We start from the raw sequence: 23,191 nt of genomic DNA on the forward strand, positions 1-23,191 counted from the left end.
TAAAGTAGTAAAGTGACTCAACCTAATGTGACTTGTTCGTTCAAATTATTGTTTCTAAATCTGTGTCTACAAATATCACAGTGAAATCATTGAAAAATTGAAAGCAATTGGTGTGTTTATAAATATTTTTTGGAATTTTATATATTTCTATTTATTCCAAAATTCTTATTTGGTATGAGAGGTCACAGAATTATATGAGATATTTTCTCTGCCTATTGAATAAAAAATATACTATATATATATACTACATATGTTGCTATACTGTAGGACATGAAATTGTCCTATAACACAAAGTTGCCTCTATAGGATAATTTTCTGTTCTAAATGAAAATATTTCTGTCTCCAAAGACTGTAGGACACTTCATAAAGGAAGTTGGATTTCCAAAAATATAACTTGTAAAACGTTGAGAGACTACAGATGTGTGTAGATTAATAATTAACAATTACAATGACTGTGGGAAATTCCTAATTGAAAAGTTAGTATTTACCAACCCCTTACAGTGTGAGCAATTATTTTTTAGAGATAAATGTGATGTAAACAATTATAATTGGAATGTACTGGTAAAACCCGGCCCTTACAGACAAGTTATACTTCCTGTCATTACCACACGAGTTTTAAGATTTACAGCATAATATAGAGTAATGGTCTAAACTCAAAAGTACCAAACTATTTATGAGCTGAGTTCTAATTACAAATCACAGTGCAAATATTTTTCAAAATCACATAGATCAACAGGTCATTCAACTCCACTAGCAGTTAGATCAACCAGCTCTACCAGTACCTTGTTTTTATCATGAACAAATTTGGCAATTAGAACGATTTAAGATTTTGATCACAGACAGAAAAGAGACGTATTTGTTATAATAGTACTGTAAAATACTTTATTTTAGCTGGAATTAATTTTTGCTGAAATGACGTTTTGGGTGTTTGTTTGAAATCTATTTTCACTGATTTTTGACAAGTTCAATGTAAAATACAGGAAAAAAGGTATATTTGCTGGATTTTATGTTCACTTATTCATTCCCTTAGCGAAAATTAATTCCAAGCACAAATAAAGTATTTTACAGTATGCCAATGCATTCACATAAATAAGTGAGGTGTCTATTGTCAAAATAAGTCATTCTGATGTTGGCCATGTGTTGTTTGATTTTCTCCAAACTTTGTGGAAGGAGTAACCATTTGATTTGTAAAGACTACTCAAGATGGATAACATGTTCCTCATGCACTGATAGCTAAATTATCCTTAAGTGTGTCAAGTTTTGTGATTGAGCAAAGTATGTACTTTGGTCATTTTATGAGTCACAATGATGATGAATAGGAACCTTTATACTAATAATTTGTGCTATTCTGTTTTCTTGCTATAAATATGTTAATATTCATTGTCAGGTACATGTACTGTATACATGTTTTAATAACTACATGATATTTTAGTGAATTTGACTCAATGCATGAATTAACTGAATCTTAATTTAGCTAAACTGCCAACAATCTCATTGTGAAAGAATACTTTATTTTATATTAGCGACATCTTGAATTAGCGAAATTACAAATTAGCTAAATTAGCTAAAATAACATGCTAGCTAAAAAGACATGTTTTACAGTATTTAAACGTATTAAAAAAAACTACCATGGGATACATATTTTTACTGATATTAATGCTTCAATAAATGACACAAGACACAAGGTTTTGGCAAAAGTGGAAGGGGGAGCGATTTGCGGACGCAGGCGTCGCAGCGAACAGCTCCATGACGCGACTCGCCTGTGAATTGCATCATGACGCCGAGCGCGTGGTACCTTCCACCAGCAGAGACTGTACAGGCGGGCGTCATGGCTGGCGTCCCCCTGGCGGGAGCCTGCAGATAGACTCACAACCCCAGGGGGGTGGACAGCGTGGGTACCCGTGTAAAGTCTGCTTGGTCTGTGGTGGAAACCCCCTTACCTGTTTATTGCTAAGGTTGTTCATGAACAGATAAACATGAGTTACACTTGAGTGAGATCGGTAATGGTATAGAAATTGGTATATAGAGACCTTTGCATGAATGGGTGGGTGGGAGGTCTGCTGAGACGATGTGTATGATACAGTATCGTACGGTGCGGCAAAACTAACTGATGCTTGAAGTGGATGCGAGCACGGATAAGCGAATGAACAGTCTGGTGTTAATTAATGTAAATCCGACTGAAGGATGAAATGTGAGCAAATATTGCATGAAGTACAATGTGGCATGGGAGGTGTCAAAATATGAAAGGGGGATGCCAGCTTGGTCAATGCATGTCATAATTGAGCATTAACACAGATTATAAATTATATTCATATACATACTATATTTCATGTCACTCACCAAAACTATTCTCATTACTCACTTTATAACAAACTGAATACTATATGCTTATGGTCTTTAACATTATAACAACACAGAAGGAACTGCATTTCAAAAATGCTTGTTGATTATACCCCCACCCCTATCTTCTGAATGGTTTAGCCAGTATACCACTTGCTATTCTGCTCACTTCCTACCTCATCATCAAGCCTATATGCAAATAATTTTTTTATCTGCGATTTGATTGGTTGTGTAAATATGCATAATGAGTTCCAGGAAGAGGCAACCTGTGCTTCCAACTTCCCATGTTAGTGTTTGAGTTTCTGATAAGTGGTCAGTTGCTGCATAATTATGGTTATACAGTGATAATACTGTTATAAGAGAGACTGCACTATATGGCAAAACTCAGCATTTTTCGTCGCCTAAGGTATATCAAAGTGTAAATTTTTTTTTCGTGACAATTCTTACTCGCGTGTTTCATTATGATATGTGAGTTGTGATCTTTTGAGTATGAATTTGATAGTTTTATCCAGTACTTCTCTTTTTTTGCATTTCCTTGGTTGTAAGTCTATGAACGTAATAGAAATTGCCTTTGTGTTTTGCATATATTGTAAAATATTTTTTTTCTGCTGATTTGTGATATGATCATATTTCCTTCCAACTAATAATTTAAAGTAGTATACAGTTACTGGACCATTGGACTTTCAACTTTAAGTAACATAACCTTCTTTTTACAAGGGTACGTTTTGTACATTTGTTATGTGTTGCTTTTACGACCTTACATTTGTTGGCAGTATTTTGACCTTATGTTTGGTGGTGGTTTCATTTTAAATTAAATTTTTTATATTCACTGTATTAACATTAGAAAAAAACATTTTGTTTCTAAGTAGAAACAAAATCAATTAACAGAGTGGCCGTATTCCATAGTGAAACTCGAAAGCCCATCTTAATGAGTCAGTTTTTCTATTTGTTCACTGCATGAGTAGATTTAACAGTAGCATAGTAACCAGTGGCTACTGACTTGTTAGAACCTGTATTCTATAAGTTCATATTTCACTATGGATAGTTAATAGAATAGAATAGAATAATGCTTTATTAATACCGTAAAGAAAGAGTTAACATTTCCTTTTAGGTTTTCAGATTAATAAAGTAAATAATAAAAGTACATGAAATGTAAAAATTGATTTAAAAAGAATTCAAAATTAGTGAACGACAAAAATACTACAGACAATTATTAATAATATAAGAAATATTAAAATACTGTGATATGTAAGTATTACTGTATGTAGCATAGAATACCGTAAAAGAACATGACAAAATAAAAGAATTAGTCTTGTTTAGATTTAACTAAATATTTGCAGAGAGTGATAAGATGATTTGTATTTGGTGACTGTAGTACAAGTTTAAATTGTTCTTTTTTGTTCAAGTTTTGGTAATCACTGTTAATTTCTTTAAGGATATTATATATGTCATCTCTGTGTTCTGTGTACAGTTTACATTCTAGTAAATGATGTAATTCATCTTCTATCTCTTTACAGTGGGTGCATAATCTGTCTTTTATCAGTGTTTTTGGTTTTGTGTACCTTCCTGTTTCTATAGCTAGTTTGTGACTACTTGTTCTAAATTGTGCTAGTATTTTGATGTACCGTAATGTCTGTTATCTATGTGTTTTATGTAATGTTCCATGTCTAGTGTGGTTTTGTATGTACTGTAAGTGTGCAGTTTTGCATCATCTCTTTTATTGTCATTGTTCCATGTGTTAGTGTAATATTCTCTGATTGACATTATCAGTTCTTGTATTGTTATATTATCTATATATTACATTTAGTGTATATTTCTAAGTTGTCTTCTAATGACTTCAACCATGGCCCGGATAATTATTTTTCTTCATTTGATAATGCACAGTGATAGGTGCTACAGAATGGTATGAGCTTAACTTAACATTTATGTAGCTTTAATATGGCTCAAAGTAAGCTTATATAGCTAGCTTTCAAATGTGCCACATATCTTAGTTGTTCAGACTAATCGGCTTAAATATGTTAGCCAAATGATATCAAGTTGAGACTATATTTATGCTTGGCTTGTACTGTATATGTATACAAATGAGATAAAATGCAGGGATAAAAAATATTAATTATTTTATTTTATCAGCACATCTATGAAGACTTAATTCAGGTATATACTTTAGTATAGCGTAGTGGTTAAATGGGTCACTTTAAAATGGAGGTTGTAAGTTTGTTTCCCTCAGTCCACTGCACACTGTGAAATATAAATTAAAGCTCATGCTACGTAAACCACAAACCACTCTGTTTTAGGTTTGGTACAATGTTACACTATCAGATGTGAATCAATAAGTGTCAGACCACTATGCTGTTCTTGTACTTTCAGAACTACAAGCCTTGCAAATGTCAGCAAGATGGTGGTACTTCATGCTCTAATTCCCTTGTTGGGTAATTGGGACTTACAGATTATAAGTGCATAGAATCTTTGTCTGTGTTTTGTAATAAAATGAAAAAAAATTACAGGTCACATTAAACAAACAAAAATGCACTAAATTTTATATGGGAATTATAATTTATTCCTGTCCATATACTAAGAAAATTTCTGTTGTTTATTTTGAATTTTACAGTGACGAGATGAACAGTTCTAATCCTATGCATCCAGTGGCACCAGTCAATTATACATCTCAGAATACCTTACCATGGGGGTATCCGAGAATCCCCCCATACTCTCCAGGGCTAGCCATATCTGCTCCTAATTCAGATGCTCTCCATACACCAGCACTGACTAATCCACTTCCTGTCGGTAAGCCAATATGTTATTGTTATCGGGACTATATATAGAGGTAGTTTTTTAATTACCATGATGTAGAACATTTGTAGAACATTTCTCATCTCAGAATTCCAGCACAACTAGGTATAGCTTGTATTTCACTCAAAAACAAAGCAAATTGCAAATAGTGATACCTTGAGCTCTAGGCAGCTACACGTTTGAAAACTAGTAAATAACGATGCATGTATGTGTGTATTCTTCGAATGCCTGCACTGATTTCACTATACTCTAGTCGTGAAGTCACTTGTTAGCTAAGTTTTATCTTGACTATAGTACCATTTTCAAAAAATAGTAGGTAGCAAGGCTACTATTTTTTTTACTTTTGATCAATGCTTATAACATGTCATTCTTTCTTTCAGTATGTTTAATATAAACAATATTCTGTTTCCAATTTTTTTGTTTGAATAATATAATGGCAAGCATGTTGTTGTATTGGTTTGTAAACAAACAGTTGCCGTGACTTCAGGCATATTTTTTTATGCTATCTAATAAAATGTGCTGATAACGCAAACAATGTATTGGAATCCCATAAAAGTGTATTTTAACAACTTTTCTAATGTGTTTGGGCTGTTGAATGCTGAAATGTCATCATAGTTACTATAACGACACTCGTCACGTTTACCATCATATCAAACTCACTAGGAGTTCCATCTATCAATGTTTTAGTTAAATAAATTGCAACATTATGATTTTATAGTTAATAATAATATAATAATAATAATAATTATTTAAAGTCATCTCGGGGGTGAACATCCGGGCATCACGATGAAAACAAAGGCTGAAAACTTTCAGAAAACTGTACTTTAATTGGGATAATTGGGTAACAAGATTGCTCCTACATGTGTAACATTTATAAATTTGGTTGCTTAGGATTACTTCAAAGTTGAGTTTGTGCATTTTGCTTGACTTTAGCTGTTTTCACTGGCTCTTCAACTGGCGTTCCACAGCAGCTTGCACAGTGCCCATAGAAATACATAGTACAGTGGTGCGCGTCTTAGCAACGTAGAATGTTATGTGACGTAGCTCCGCCCCCGAGAATAGTAGTTCACTGTATGATATTATGTGGTTATCAGTATGAAGGCAGTACCATGCTCATCAACCGATGAGTAGAGATGGTGATGTGACCCGTACTGCCTGAGTGCATACTTTGCGGTATCCTTGTGATAACCTCATTATCATACAATGTTATACTCTTGTAGTAATAATTCAATGAGAGATTATAGACCAAAATGACAACAAAATATGTTTTGCGCTGTGCGAATGTTTGTGTTCTATTTTCATCGCACACTATACCACTTCTGTGTCCAATGTAAACAAAGGAAAGATTTTGAATGTGACATCAATAACACTGAATGTGTCAATAATTGTGATGTAGTTTACCCCATATTCGAGAAAGTTTGAATGAGTGCTGCAACAGTCTGGAACGTATGCTGATGCAGCTTTTTACGCAATGCCAAATCCTAATGTATTTGCTGCTAGATGTACCTGGGGGGTATAATAATGTATAGTACCGGTATATGTGTAGTATATAGAATGTAAAAATGAAATATGAAATTGACAAATGGCACACGCTGACCGAAAACTTCATTTAGACATTGTGGTGAACGTATCTCTTATCATTTTTATGTGCAATGTATATAGGTGATAACAAATTGACATATATGGTGATAAATTAGTGTGTCAAGTACATCCTTTTTGTATTGATCCATGGTTATATCCAGTATAGGTAAATGAACGAGTAGTTCGTTTATAATAGAAAAATCTTGTTTTAATACTATTACTAATTACTATTACATAAACCTTCAAAAATACATTGTTAAGGTGTGTTACCATGGCATATAAAATATCTTTGAAAATCACTGAATTGAAACAACGCTAATTTTTGACTAATGATAATAATGAGTCTGAAACTGATAATTAATTTGCTTTAAGACAGTTCAAGCCAAATTCAAATTTTACATTACTGAGTATGTCACTGCACATATATGCAATGCATTGTGGGAGATAATCTCCCATTGTATATAATGGAACACTATATCACCCTAGAAACTAACTATTAAAATTGTATGTCAAGTTTTTGAAATGTTTTAACTATATTATGATTCATGTCAATAATAATAATATATTATAGTATGTCTTTTTCGTCACATGGCACTGAGCAAAATTTTGGTATACCCCGGTATGATACCATAGTAACCAGTGCCAGTTTTAACAATTTTCCATTACAATTTTTATCCTTTTATCTTGAAAAATCATCTGGTGACCCTATTATTTTTGTTTTCTGATGGCATGAGCCCATAATAATGAAAGTAATGATAAACATGAAATATAATTCATATATAATTAATTAGTAATTAAATCGAGTATAACAATAATTATCATCTTTCTGTTGTGCTCATATGTTAGTAATTTTGTCTAATAGGTTCTTTTTGTTCACATTGATCTTCAGTAACTCCCCCAGAGTACTGGTCAAAGGAAGATGTTATCCGGTGGCTACGCTGGTCCGAGGAAGAATTCTCATTAAATCGACTTGAGGTTGATAAATTCTCCATGAACGGTAAAGGACTGTGCATTCTTACCAAAGAAGACTTTAAAAGCAGAGCATCATATGCTGGTGATGTTCTCTATGGAATGCTAGAAAGGCTAAAGAGAAAAGGTAAGCAAACTATCACTATCATTGAATATAAGTTTGCTCTTATAGACTAGCTGTTTCATCCATTGCGCTGTAGTTCTTTGCGCTGTAGTTCTTTGCGCTGTAGTTCTCTGCCCTGTAGTTCTTTGCGCTGTAATTCTTTGCGCTGTAGTTCTTTGCACTGTAGTTCTCTGCCCTGTAGTTCTTTGCGCTGTAGTTCTCTGCCCTGTAGTTCTCTGCCCTGTAGTTCTCTGCCCTGTAGTTCTTTGCGCTGTAGTTCTTTGCGCTGTAGTTCTTTGCGCTGTAGTTCTTTGCGCTGTAGTTCTCTGCCCTGTAGTTCTTTGCGCTGTAGTTCTTTGCACTGTAGTTCTCTGCCCTGTAGTTCTTTGCACTGTAGTTCTTTGCACTGTAGTTCTCTGCCCTGTAGTTCTTTGCGCTGTAGTTCTCTGCCCTGTAGTTCTCTGCCCTGTAGTTCTCTGCCCTGTAGTTCTATGCCCTGTAGTTCTTTGCACTGTAGTTCTTTGCGCTGTAGTTCTTTGTGCTGTAGTTCTCTGCCCTGTAGTTCTCTGCCCTGTAGTTCTCTGCCCTGTAGTTCTCTGCCCTGTAGTTCTTTGCACTGTAGTTCTTTGCACTGTAGTTCTTTGCGCTGTAGTTCTCTGCCCTGTAATTCTTTGCGCTGTAGTTCTTTGCGCTGTAGTTCTCTGCCCTGTAGTTCTCTGCCCTGTAGTTCTCTGCCCTGTAGTTCTCTGCCCTGTAGTTCTTTGCACTGTAGTTCTTTGCACTGTAGTTCTTTGCGCTGTAGTTCTCTGCCCTGTAATTCTTTGCGCTGTACTTCTTTGCGCTGTAATTCTTTGCGCTGTAGTTCTTTGCGCTGTAGTTCTCTGCCCTGTAATTCTTTGCGCTGTAGTTCTTTGCGCTGTAATTCTTTGCGCTGTAGTTCTTTGCACTGTAGTTCTTTGCGCTGTAGTTCTTTGCGCTGTAGTTCTTTGCACTGTAGTTCTTTGCCCTGTAGTTCTTTGCGCTGTAGTTCTTTGCGCTGTAGTTCTTTGCGCTGTAGTTCTTTGCGCTGTAGTTCTTTGCACTGTAGTTCTTTGCACTGTAGTTCTTTGCACTGTAGTTCTTTGCGCTGTAGTTCTTTGCGCTGTAGTTCTTTGCACTGTAGTTCTTTGCACTGTAGTTCTTTGCGCTGTAGTTCTTTGCGCTGTAATTCTTTGCGCTGTAGTTCTTTGCGCTGTAGTTCTTTGCACTGTAATTCTTTGCGCTGTACTTCTTTGCGCTGTAATTCTTTGCGCTGTAGTTCTTTGCGCTGTAGTTCTTTGCACTGTAATTCTTTGCGCTGTACTTCTTTGCGCTGTAATTCTTTGCGCTGTAGTTCTTTGCACTGTAGTTCTTTGCACTGTAGTTCTTTGCGCTGTAGTTCTCTGCCCTGTAGTTCTTTGCGCTGTAGTTCTTTGCACTGTAGTTCTTTGCGCTGTAGTTCTTTGCGCTGTAATTCTTTGCGCTGTAGTTCTTTGCGCTGTAGTTCTTTGCACTGTAATTCTTTGCGCTGTACTTCTTTGCGCTGTAATTCTTTGCGCTGTAGTTCTTTGCGCTGTAGTTCTTTGCACTGTAATTCTTTGCACTGTAGTTCTCTGCCCTGTAGTTCTCTGCCCTGTAGTTCTTTGCACTGTAGTTCTTTGCACTGTAGTTCTCTGCCCTGTAGTTCTTTGCGCTGTAGTTCTCTGCCCTGTAGTTCTCTGCCCTGTAGTTCTCTGCCCTGTAGTTCTATGCCCTGTAATTCTTTGCGCTGTAGTTCTTTGCGCTGTAATTCTTTGCGCTGTACTTCTTTGCGCTGTAGTTCTTTGCGCTGTAGTTCTTTGCGCTGTAATTCTTTGCACTGTAGTTCTTTGCGCTGTAGTTCTTTGCCCTGTAGTTCTTTGCGCTGTAGTTCTTTGCACTGTAGTTCTTTGCGCTGTAGTTCTTTGCGCTGTAGTTCTTTGCGCTGTAGTTCTTTGCGCTGTAGTTCTTTGCCCTGTAGTTCTTTGCGCTGTAATTCTTTGCGCTGTAGTTCTTTGCACTGTAGTTCTCTGCCCTGTAGTTCTTTGCGCTGTAATTCTTTGCGCTGTAGTTCTCTGCCCTGTAGTTCTTTGCGCTGTAATTCTTTGCACTGTAGTTCTTTGCGCTGTAGTTCTTTGCCCTGTAGTTCTTTGCGCTGTAGTTCTTTGCGCTGTAGTTCTTTGCGCTGTAGTTCTTTGCGCTGTAGTTCTTTGCGCTGTAGTTCTTTGCGCTGTAGTTCTCTGCCCTGTAGTTCTTTGCGTTGTAGTTCTTTGCGCTGTAGTTCTTTGCGCTGTAGTTCTTTGCGCTGTAGTTCTTTGCGCTGTAGTTCTTTGCGCTGTAGTTCTCTGCCCTGTAGTTCTTTGCGCTGTAGTTCTTTGCGCTGTAGTTTTTTGCCATGTAGTTCTTTGCGCTGTAGTTTTTGTGCTGTAGTTCTTTGTGCTGCCCCCCCTCCAGGGTTGGCTGTATTGTAATAATAATAATCATGCCTTTATTGAAACCATACCCTGTTTAGGATCTGAATTTTTAAAATACTATAAAGTTTCAGATACATACAAAATGGCAAGACAAAATACAAATGAAAACAAAATGAAAACATAATAAAATCAAAATAAAAAACAAGGAGAACAAGGAATATTTAGAAAAACAAAACAGAAAAGGTATCTTAATGAGTTATATCAATTATAAATATTATAAGGCAGCTGGTATTTTTTGTTTATGAATTTCACTTTTAAATTGAAGCACTCAAAGATATATTTTTCTAAATCAATTAGTGATTGTTTATCTTTTGTTTTTAGAATGTCTACAGCGTTTTCAATATTTTGAGGTATGGAGGAACTTGTTTCTTAAATCAGCATAGAGAGAACATTTTCATAGAAAATGGCTTTCATCTTCTATTTGTTTTTCCTGACAGTAGTGGCATTTTCTCTCTTCTACTGTTTGGTTGATATATCTTCCTGCCTCAATCTGCAATGTGTGCTCTGATCCTTAGCTTAGTTAGAGCAGATCTCTGCAATGGTTTTTACATCGCATGTAGATATTTTTTATCATTCTATAAGTTCTCAACTTTTTTTTTTACGTTTTTTACCTTTGTTTACATTATATAGTGTCTCTTAAAAATGGTTTTTGAACATAGATTTTAGATTGCTCTCAAGGGATATAATTATTGTCTGTTTTTTATCCGCTGTCATAGTATCCAACATATGGTCCATGTTTGTAATATTAAATATTTTTTTAGCGTGGGACACCCAATTTGTTATCCCCTTTTGAGTCCATATCTTTACCTAGTCTGAAGGCCTCTGAAAAAAACAATAATTTTAAAACAGTTGTACTAATTTTTTTACTGTGATCAGAATTTTCTGCTGTGTTTTCTGCAAGATGAAAGGTCAAATAAAATGTTGAGTGTGCACTGTAGGGAATACTCTGACAGCATGAGTACATTCAGTATATATATTGCTAGTCTTAATACACTATTAATTTTAACAAGTCTAAGGTGTGAGACATGATGAGCTGAGACCTGCTTTGGCAGTGTCATAGTTCATTGCTATGATCTGCCATCTTAGAAGAACTGATGAAAATCTTTCACTTCAAGTTTCATGCAACATCATTTATTTGTTAGACGTGCAAATGTGCACATTTCAAACATATGCGTGACAAATTTGATGGTCTTACTGAAAATAAGAGAGAGGAAGTTTATTGTCTGGTTTCCTGGAAATAACAGTGAAGTGTCTGAAAAGAAATTGGCACTAGAATACCAAAGGACATACCATTTTATTGGTGGGGGAACAGCTTTAAATTGATGGGGGAAAGTATAAATTGTATAGCATTTGTTTCAAGTGACGTCATTAAGCGGTTTGGACAAACAAATGAGTAAACAAAAACTAAAACAGCAACAGGCGTTATTAATACCTTGTGGCTTTGTTCATGAAATAAACTTGTTGAGATTCACAACAAATCACAGAAAATCAACAAACTGAAATAGAAAATGTTATCATCATCTGCACATATCCTCGTTTGATCTGTTTTACGTCTATTTTAAGACAAATGTTATTATCCTTTTGAATTTTGCACATTCTTTAATTTTGTTAATGGACATACATGTAGTTTGCTTACACATCTTTGACCAACATTTTTACAAAACAATTATGAAGGTTTATTTTGTTACAAGACAAACTTCTTGGTGAGATTGAAAAAAACGTTCTTGTGGGAGAATTAATATAAAATAGGTGACCAAATGTTGGCAAATTTAGTGCTTAAAATACATCAAAAATAAGCATTTCTGACATCCAAGGACTTGTTCTTGGTCAAGTATAGACAGAATTAACTTGTACTCAAACTTGGTTTACACATTAAACATAATAGGAAATTTTTTTTGTGGCCCAAACAGATTTGATGCTTTTCTTGAGCTTTACCCCAAACACGTGTTGGTTGTGTTAACTTTATACACTTTTACATAATGTTACACTTGTTTTGCGTTTATTTCAAACGACTGATTCACTTCCGTTTTATTACTATTGTACAACTATACCTGTAGTATACAAGTAAGGTTGTAATTGCAGTACTGTGTTTTTGTAAATATGTTGTCTAGTATCTGGTCACTTCTTGGTAATAACCCAACAAGTCTATTCATGCTCTCATGCATGTCATTGACCTTTATACATGCTGATAAGTACGTTTCGGCGAATTAATTACTCTGTTTGGATTTTGAGAAAACCATGAACTGTTCATGAATGAATAAAGTGATTGGAATTAAATCAAAGTTATTTAATAGATTTCACTTACCAAAGTTACAATTAACCTGATTGTTTATCTGTTTAGTTCTCATAAATAGTTGCTAGGTAAAATTCAAGAATACTTACAATCTAATTACTGTACTATATCAGTTAACATTCTGGAAATGTGTATGATGTGTGACCATACTGATATCTACATGTACCGCCCAGTAACAAAACCTAGTAATTTGAGCTTGGAACTTTATTTTATTATGAATAAATGACACTTTGTCTGGCCCTGCAGGATATCGTGTGTTACACACTGATTATCAGAAAGATACATGTGCATTCATGTTGAGTCTATGAATCACTTGTATCATATTGCTATGTGTAGTAATTTCAGTAATCCATTATCACATGATGCAGTCATGATAGTACTTTACTTCATGACACATAGCATTACACAAACTTTGTTGTTACTGGCCTAGTTGTACAGAAGTTATGTCGTGAGTGGCCTAGTGGTCAAGACATACATTATGCTGTGATTGGCCTACTTGTCAAGACATTGTGCTGTGATTGGCCTACTTGTCAAGACATTGTGCTGTGATTGGCCTACTTGTCAAGACATTGTGCTGTGATTGGCCTAGTGGTCAAGACATTGTGCTGTGATTGGCCTACTTGTCAAGACATTGTGCTGTGATTGGCCTACTTGTCAAGACATTGTGCTGTGATTGGCCTAGTGGTCAAGACATTGTGCTGTGATTGGCCTACTTGTCAAGACATTGTGCTGTGATTGGCCTAGTGGTCAAGACATTGTGCTGTGATTGGCCTACTTGTCAAGACATTGTGCTATGATTGGCCTACTTGTCAAGACATTGTGCTGTGATTGGCCTACTTGTCAAGACATTATGCTGTGATTGGCCTACTTGTCAAGACATTGTGCTGTGATTGGCCTACTTGTCAAGACATTATGCTGTGATTGGCCTAGTGGTCAAGACATTGTGCTGTGATTGGCCTAGTGGTCAAGACATACATTATGCTGTGATTGGCCTACTTGTCAAGACATTGTGCTGTGATTGGCCTACTTGTCAAGACATTGTGCTGTGATTGGCCTACTTGTAAAGACATTATGCTGTGATTGGCCTAGTGGTCAAGACATACATTATGCTGTGATTGGCCTACTTGTCAAGACATTGTGCTGTAATTGGCCTAGTGGTCAAGACATACATTATGCTGTGATTGGCCTACTTGTCAAGACATTGTGCTGTGATTGGCCTACTTGTCAAGACATTGTGCTGTGATTGGCCTAGTGGTCAAGACATTGTGCTGTGATTGGCCTACTTGTCAAGACATTGTGATGTGATTGGCCTAGTTGTCAAGACATTGTGATGTGATTGGCCTAGTGGTCAAGACATTGTGCTGTGATTGGCCTAGTGTTCAAGACACTGTGCTGTGATTGGCCTAGTGTTCAAGACATTGTGCTGTGATTGGCCTAGTGTTCAAGACATTGTGCTGTGATTGGCCTACTTGTCAAGACATTGTGCTGTGATTGGCCTAGTGGTTAAGACATTGTGCTGTGATTGGCCTAGTGGTCAAGACATTGTGCTGTGATTGGCCTACTTGTCAAGACATTATGCTGTGATTGGCCTACTTGTCAAGACATTGTGCTGTGATTGGCCTACTTGTAAAGACATTATGCTGTGATTGGCCTAGTGGTCAAGACATACATTATGCTGTGATTGGCCTACTTGTCAAGACATTGTGCTGTAATTGGCCTAGTGGTCAAGACATACATTATGCTGTGATTGGCCTACTTGTCAAGACATTGTGCTGTGATTGGCCTACTTGTCAAGACATTGTGCTGTGATTGGCCTAGTGGTCAAGACATTGTGCTGTGATTGGCCTACTTGTCAAGACATTGTGATGTGATTGGCCTAGTTGTCAAGACATTGTGATGTGATTGGCCTAGTGGTCAAGACATTGTGCTGTGATTGGCCTAGTGTTCAAGACACTGTGCTGTGATTGGCCTAGTGTTCAAGACATTATGCTAAGATTGTTCTAGTGGTCAACACATTATGCTGTGATTGGCCTAGTGGTCAAGATATTATGCTGTAATTGGCCTAGTTGTCAAAACATGTGCTGTGATTGGCTTAGTGGTCAAGTCATTGTGCTGTGATTGGCCCACTTGTCAAGACATTGTGCTGTGATTGGCCTACTTGTCAAGACATTGTGCTGTAATTGGCCTAGTTGTCAAGACATTGTGCTGTGATTGGCCTACTTGTCAAGACATTGTGCTATGATTGGCCTACTTTTCAAGTCGTTGTGCTATGATTGGTCTAGTGGTTAAGACATTGTGCTGTGATTGACCTAGTGTTCAAGACATTGTGCTATGATTGGCCTACTTGTCAATACATTGTGCTGTGATTGGCCTACTTGTCAAGACATTGTGCTGTGATTGGCCTAGTGGTCAAGACATTGTGCTATGATTGGCCTAGTGGTCAAGACATTGTGCTGTGATTGGCCTAGTGGTCAAGACATTGTGCTATGATTGGCCTAGTTGTCAAGACATTGTGATGTGATTGGCCTAGTGGTCAAGACATTGTGCTGTGATTGGCCTAGTGTTCAAGACACTGTGCTGTGATTGGCCTAGTGTTCAAGACATTATGCTAAGATTGTTCCAGTGGTCAAGACATTATGCTGTGATTGGCCTAGTGGCTAAGATATTATGCTGTAATTGGCCTAGTTGTCAAAACATGTGCTGTGATTGGCTTAGTGGTCAAGTCATTGTGCTGTGATTGGCCCACTTGTCAAGACATTGTGCTGTGATTGGCCTAGTGGTCAAGACATTGTGCTGTGATTGGCCTACTTGTCAACCATTGTGCTGTAATTGGCCTAGTTGTCAAGACATTATGCTAAGATTGTTCCAGTGGTCAAGACATTATGCTGTGATTGGCCTAGTGGCTAAGATATTATGCTGTAATTGGCCTAGTTGTCAAAACATGTGCTGTGATTGGCTTAGTGGTCAAGTCATTGTGCTGTGATTGGCCCACTTGTCAAGACATTGTGCTGTGATTGGCCTAGTGGTCAAGACATTGTGCTGTGATTGGCCTACTTGTCAAGACATTGTGCTGTAATTGGCCTAGTTGTCAAGACATTGTGCTGTGATTGGCCTAGTGGTCAAGACATTGTGCTGTGATTGGCCTACTTGTCAAGACATTGTGCTGTAATTGGCCCATTTGTCAAGACATTGTGCTGTGATTGGCCTACTTTTCAAGACGTTGTGCTGTGATTGGTCTAGTGGTTAAGACATTGTGCTGTGATTGACCTAGTGTTCAAGACATTGTGCTGTGATTGGCCTACTTGTCAAGACATTGTGCTGTGATTGGCCTACTTGTCAATACATTGTGCTGTGATTGGCCTAGTGGTCAAGACATTGTGCTATGATTGGCCTAGTGGTCAAGACATTGTGCTATGATTGGCCTAGTGGTCAAGACATTGTGCTATGATTGGCCCGCTTGTCAAGACACTGTGCTGTGATTGGCCTAGTGATCAAAACATTGTGCTGTGATTGGCTTACTTGTCAAGACATTGTGCTATGATTGGCCTAGTGGTCAAGACATTGTGCTGTGATTGGCCTACTTGTCAAGACATTGTGCTATGATTGGCCTACTTGTCAAGACATTGTGCTGTGTTTGGCCTAGTGGTCAAGACATTGTGCTGTGATTGGCCTACTTGTCAAGACATTGTGCTATGATTGGCCTAGTGGTCAAGACATTGTGCTGTGATTGGCCTACTTGTCAAGACATTGTGCTATGATTGGCCTAGTGGTCAAGACATTGTGCTGTGATTGGCCTACTTGTCAAAACATTGTGCTGTGTTTGGCCTAGTGGTCAAGACATTGTGCTGTGATTGGCCTACTTGTCAAGACATTGTGCTGTGATTGGCCTACTTGTCAAGACATTGTGCTATGATTGGCCTAGTGGTCAAGACATTGTGCTGTGATTGGCCTACTTGTCAAGACATTGTGCTATGATTGGCCTAGTGGTCAAGACATTGTGCTGTGATTGGCCTACTTGTCAAGACATTGTGCTGTGATTGGCCCGCTTGTCAAGACATTGTGCTGAGTTTGGCCTAGTGGTGAAGATACTGTGGCAGATCACTGCTAGAAAAAATCTCTATTATACATTATCATATAGCTGTTTTAACTATGTAAATGTGGATATACAGCATTATGTTAAGTCCATTGCCTGTGTAATTAGTCATTAGATTGTATATATATTTTTTTCTTGATTTACTTGTATTCAATATCAAACTTGAGATTTTATGCATATCATATAGGGTTCACAATAAACAGTGATAATTACTGGATGAGCATTGTCATTTAAATTTCTTCATAAATAAAGTACCATGTAGTATGGAGATTGCACTATTTTAAAAAAAGATTATCAGATGCCAAATAAATGTCTGAATGGTTATTTAGTATAAATTTGTGAATATTAAATCAAGAATTTGCGTAATATTTAGTCTTGTTTTATAATTTATCCCCAAAGTTTACTCATATAAAAAAGACTACCGGTAGTGTATTTGCAGCTGCTGTCTCTTGACCTCAGGGTTTTATGCGTGTTATAGATTAGGTGAGGGCAGAGTTCAATCATCACAGCTGACTGTTCATTCAATGTTTTTATAGCAGCCCACCACACACATTCAGAAACATTAAATGGGTGTTAGTCTTAGATGTTAATGAACTTTTCACAATTTAAAAAATAATCATATTTTCACAGGATGATTAATTGTCTTTCCCTTCAGACCCCCTACCCTCTAGCTGAGTAATGAAGAAAAAAATCACTAGCTAGTAACAGGGCAGTCAATGCAGTCAGTGCTAGTAACAGGGCAGTCAATGCAGTCAGTGCTAGTAACAGGGCAGTCAATGCAGTCAGTGCTAGTAACAGGGCAGTCAATGCAGTCAGTGCTAGTAACAGGGTAGTCAATGCAGTCAGTGCTAGTAACAGGGCAGTCAATGCAGTCAGTGCTAGTAACAGGGCAGTCAATGCAGTCAGTGCTAGTAACAGGGCAGTCAATGCAGTCAGTGCTAGTAACAGGGCAGTCAATGCAGTCAGTGCTAGTAACAGGGCAGTCAATGCAGTCAGTGCTAGTAACAGGTCAGTCAATGAATTCAGTCCTAGTGACTGGACAGTCAATGCAGTCAGTGCCAGTAACAGGGCAGTCACTGCAGTCAGTGCTAGTAACAGGGCAGTCAATGCAGTCAGTGCTGGTAGCAGGGCAGTCACTGCAGTCAGTGCTAGTAACAGGGCAGTCAATGTAGTCAGTGCTAGTAACAGGGCAGTCAGTACTAGTAACAATGAAGTCAATGCAGTCAGTGCTAGTAACACAGCAGTGAAATCAGTCAGTGATTGTAACATGACAGTCAGTACTAGTAATGACAGTCAATGCAGTCAGTTCTAGTAACATGGCAGTCAGTCCTGGTAACATGGCAGTCAATGCAGTCAGTGCTAGTAACAGGGCAGTATAACTGCAGTCGGTGCTGGTAACAGGGCAGTCAATGCAGTCAGTGCTAGTAACAGGGCAGTCACTGCAGTCAGTGCTAGTAACAGGGCAGTCAATGCAGTCAGTGCTAGTAACAGGGCAGTCACTGCAGTCAGTGCTAGTAACAGGGCAGTCAATGCAGTCAGTGCTAGTAACAGGTCAGTCAATGAATTCAGTCCTAGTAACAGGGCAGTCACCGCAGTCAGTCCTAGTAACAGGGCAGTCAATGCAGTCAGTGATAGTAACAGGGCAGTCAATGCAGTCAGTTCTAGTAACAGAGCAGTCAATGCAGTCAGTGCTAGTAACAGGGCAGTCAATGCAGTCAGTGCTAGTAACAGGGCAGTCAATGCAGTCAGTCCTAGTAACAGGGAAGTCAATGCAGTCAGTGCTAGTAACAGGGCAAGCAATGCAGTCAATGCTCGTAACAGAGCAGTCAGTCCTGGTAACAGGGCAGTCAATGCAGTCAGTTCTAGTAACAGGGCAGTCAATGCAGTCAGTTCTAGTATCAGGGCAGTCAATGCAGTCAGTTCTAGTAACAGGGCAGTCAATGCAGTCAGTTCTAGTAACAAGGCAGTGAAATCAGTCAGTGCTAGTAACATGGCAGTCAGTACTAGTAACAGAGCAGTCAGTTCTAGTAACAGAGCTGTCAATGCAGTCAGTTCTAGTAACAGGGCAGTCAGTACTAGTAACATGGCAATCAGTACTAGTAACAGGGAAGTCACTGCAGTCAGTGCTAGTAACAGGGCAGTCAGTAATATTATCAGGGCAGTCAGTTCTAGTAACAGAGCAGTCAATGCAGTCAGTTCTAGTAACAGAGCAGTCAGTCCTGGTAACAGGGCAGTCAATGCAGTCAGTTGTAGTAACAAGGCAGTGAAATCAGTCAGTGCTAGTAACATAGCAGTCAGTACTAGTAACATGGAAGTCACTGCAGTCAGTGCTAGTAACAGGGCAGTCAGTACTAGTAACAGGGCAGTCAGTTCTAGTAACAGAGCAGTCAATGCAGTCAGTTCTAGTAACAGGGCAGTCAGCACTAGTAACAGGGCAGTAAGTACTAGTAACAGCAGTCAATGCAGTCAGTTCTAGTAACAGGGCAGTCAATGCAGTCTGTTCTAGTAACAAGGCAGTGAAATCAGTCAGTGCTAGTAACATGACAGTGAAATCAGTCAGTGCTAGTAACATGGCAGTCAGTACTAGTAACATGGCAGTCAGTACAAGTAACAGAGCAGTCAATGCAGTCAGTGCTAGTAACATGGCAGTCAATGCAGTCAGTGCTAGTAACATGGCAGTGAAATCAGTCAGTGCTAGTAACATGACAGTCAGTACTAGTAACAGAGCAGTCAATGCAGTCAGTTCTAGTAACAGGGCAGTCAGTACTAGTAACAGAGCAGTCAATGCAGTCAGTGCTCGTAACAGGGCAGTCAGTACTAGTAACAGAGCAGTCAATGCAGTCAGTGCTCGTAACAGGGCAGTCAATGCAGTCAGTGCTAGTAACAGGGCAGTCAATGCAGTCAGTTCTAGTAACAGGGCAGTCAATGCAGTCAGTTCTAGTAACAGGGCAGTCAATGCAGTCAGTGTTAGTAACAGGGCAGTCATATCAGTCAGTTCTAGTAACAGGGCAGTCAATGCAGTCAGTGCTAGTAACAGGGGAAGTCAGAACTAGAACAGGGACGGTCAGTGCTAGAACAGGGGCAGTGCACCTGGAAACACTTCCTCCTACTCTTTATTGACAATATTGAAAGGAACATTCCTTTGCAATGACAATCATTGTGGTTAGTACATCACCCCACCCAGGTTGAACAAAACATTTGTGTGTAGTACAACCCTGGCTTGGCATGAATAGCATGATTGTAACAAATATAAAGCGTGTACATTCAATGGGAAGTAGTAGTATATTTTTAGACACAGATTTTGTTTTTGTTTTTTTCAGTTTTTTGCGAGTGATAAGGAAGTACGCTAAACATATGGCAATTTAGAAACCATTGAAAGTAGCAGCTTGTGGTATCAAGTAGAAACATACGCCATTATGTCAATTCTAATTGTCATTCAGTAAATTTTCAATGAAATAAATTCATATTCATATCAGCTTTTATAATGCTAAAACAGCTATTTTCATTTGTATTTCTTTTCCAACCGTATGCACAATCAGATTAAAATAAGATCTTACTTTGCACTTTTTTTTATAGTTTTTATGGGTCGAATATTGCAATGAACATTATGTAGATAAAATATTGAATTACACATTATTGCTCAGTGCCTATAGTTCTATATTTCCCTTAACATGACATAGTCAACATATTGAATTATACATTATAACCCAGTGACTATAGGTCTATATTTCCCTTAATATGACATAGTCAACATATTGAATTATACATTATAGCTCAGTGACTATAGGTCTATATTTTCCTTAACATGACATAGTCAACATTATGAATTATACATTATAGCACAGTGACTATAGGTCTATATTTTCCTTAACATGACATAGTCAACATATTGAATTATACATTATAACCCAGTGACTATAGGTCTATATTTCCCTTAATATGACATAGTCAACATATTGAATTATTATACATTATAGCCCAGTGACTATAGGTCTATATTTTCGAGAACATGACATAGTCAACATATTGAATTATACATTATAGCTCAGTGACTATAGGTCTATATTTCCCTTAACATGACATAGTCAACATATTGAATTACACATTATAGCCCAGTGACTATAGGTCTATATTTCCCTTAACATGACATAGTCAACATATTAAATTATACATTATAGCCCAGTGACTATAGGTCTATATTTCCCTTAACATGACATAGTCAACATATTAAATTATACATTATTGCCCAGTGACTATAGGTCTATATTTCCTTTAACATGACATAGTCAACATATTGACTTACACAATATTAGTGGGACAGATAAGAGAAAAATCATGCAAATGGTGATAAAAACACCACATTTTTCACAGTGACTTCTAAGGGGACACATGTACTTAAAAGATGCACTTAATTGGCCACTCAAAATTCCAAGATGGTGGCCATTTTTCGAGATGGCTGCCAGATGGTACAGATGGTATTCCAGATAAGGGTTTTTCGTATTTACAAGGATTTACTTGGTCAATTGGAGTGATCTTGGTGTCAATATATATGGTTTTGGCATACTTAATTCAATTGTTTTTTATTCTTTTGATTCTTTCTTAATTTTGTCTTTTTTTATATTTAAGAGTTATAACATAGTAAACTTTCAAAAGATTAGATTACTTAAGTAATGACACCAAAAGAAAAACCAATTATTGACCATATTACATGTTAATTATGCAAGTAAAATTGTGCCAATAAAATTGTAGAACGAGAAATTTTGTCATTTTTCAATAGCTATGGTTTATAGCATGCTGAATTCATGAATTCAGAGTAACAATAATAACAACAAAACACAACAATTCAAACAGTAAAACACCTTAAAACTGGCACCTTTACATGTAATGTCCAATAAAGCATTATGCAAACTTTAAATAATGAGAAATGTTGTCCTATTCCTTACCGCTCACTCATGCCACTACAGAAAGCAGTGCAGGAGAGTCCCGTGCGAAAGCATTTGCAGCTCATCTAATAGACCAGTAAGACTTGCACACTCACATAATATTCTATTTTATTGAAGAAAAAAACAAAAAAACAAAAAACAAACAAGAAACCTGAATGCAAGTCTAACTATAGTTCTATGTTGCCCTGAATATGACACTGTTAAAATATGGAATTACATTATTCAAATATCAGAACCATAACATATTTTTTTATATTCAATGCTACTTACAGATTATTCATCCACCTGCCAACCATTTATGTCCTACATGGCTCCACTAGATGCTAACTATAGACTCAGTCCTGTACCAAGTCCATCATATCATCACTCACCAAATCACAGTAAGAACTTTAATGTATTTCTTTCAATCTACTTGTCATGTACATTTATTGTGAATTCTGCAAAGAAAAATGCGACACTAATTGGCATGTCCTCGATAAGTTTCGGGAAAATGGCAGATTACCGGGTAATTGCTATTACTTTTCTGTGTACATGTATTTACATGAAATTTTGTCTTTTGAGAAACTTTCCATGCATTTTGTATGCAGAAAAAACATTTCAAGGGGAAAATGGGCAAATTTTCACAGTATTTTCATGATTCAAAAAAATTAAAGGGAACAGTGGACATGTTCCACATTAATTTTGAAGATGAAATTGTATTCAGTATGAATATGGTAAATAAATTTATTATAGATAGTTATAGTGATAATATTTATTAATTATTAATTACTTTGAAGTGGATATTAATCTAGTATCTTTGTTTTGTTTGCTTGTTACTCTACACTGACTGTAGTTTGATTGCTCTTCTATGTTCAACCATTTGATTGGTTGCACTATTAATCCTGCGATATGAGATGGAATATAACTGACTTTAATTTATTTACTCAGACAAAATCACTGACAAATATGCCATCAATATTTATTTTGTAAAGCTGTGAGATAATTATATTCATTACAGAAACACTTCATGGTAGAATTTTGTAATTATGGATAGTTATTGTTCATTTATAGGGCATCCTGCGCATTTAGAAGTCAGACTCAATGTTTCCACAGAAGCTGACAACAATAGACAACAAGAATCCCACCCAGTCCAACTTGCAAGTCCCTCTTCAGGTAAGGAAGGGTTCATAAAAGTGAGAAATTGAGTGTTGTAGAGTTAGGGGAAAGGGTAGTAAGGTAATGGAACAGACATTGGACAGGGTGTCAAGGAATTAGAGAGGGGTGAGAGGGTAGTGAGGGAGGGGTAGTGAGGGAATGGAACAGATATTGGACAGGGTGTCAAGGAATTAGAGAGGGGTGAGAGGGTAGTGAGGGAGGGGTAGTGAGGGAATGGAACAGATATTGGACAGGGTGTCAAGGAATTAGAGAGGGGTGAGAGGGTAGTGAGGGAGGGGTAGAGAGGGAATGGAACAGATATTGGACAGGGTGTCAAGGAATTAGAGAGGGGTGAGAGGGTAGTGAGGGAGGGGTAGTGAGGGAATGGAACAGATATTGGACAGGGTGTCAAGGAATTAGAGAGGGGTGAGAGGG

The 23,191-nt window shown here is 37.4% G+C and overlaps 1 protein-coding gene across 5 annotated transcripts in view; it reads left to right on the forward strand.

Moving 5' to 3' along the window:
* LOC144350891 (transcription factor ETV7-like) overlaps nucleotides 1-23,191 on the forward strand; it is a 45,720-nt gene that overhangs the window by 14,396 nt on the left and 8,133 nt on the right. For 3 of the 5 annotated variants that reach the window (XM_085501065.1, XM_085501074.1, XM_085501076.1), the window contains 4 exons: nucleotides 4,949-5,124; nucleotides 7,601-7,807; nucleotides 21,895-22,002; nucleotides 22,673-22,774. In XM_085501065.1, coding sequence (XP_085357191.1) covers nucleotides 4,949-5,124; nucleotides 7,601-7,807; nucleotides 21,895-22,002; nucleotides 22,673-22,774 — 593 coding nt within the window. Of the gene's footprint in view, nucleotides 1-2,616; nucleotides 2,747-4,948; nucleotides 5,125-7,600; nucleotides 7,808-21,894; nucleotides 22,003-22,672; nucleotides 22,775-23,191 lie in introns of those variants that run through there. The other 2 variants (XM_085501069.1, XM_085501080.1) reach the window with 2 other exon arrangements.

This window comes from Saccoglossus kowalevskii, chromosome 1 (assembly GCF_978046115.1).
Source record: "Saccoglossus kowalevskii chromosome 1, keSacKowa6.1, whole genome shotgun sequence".
NCBI classification, from domain to species: domain Eukaryota; kingdom Metazoa; phylum Hemichordata; class Enteropneusta; family Harrimaniidae; genus Saccoglossus; species Saccoglossus kowalevskii.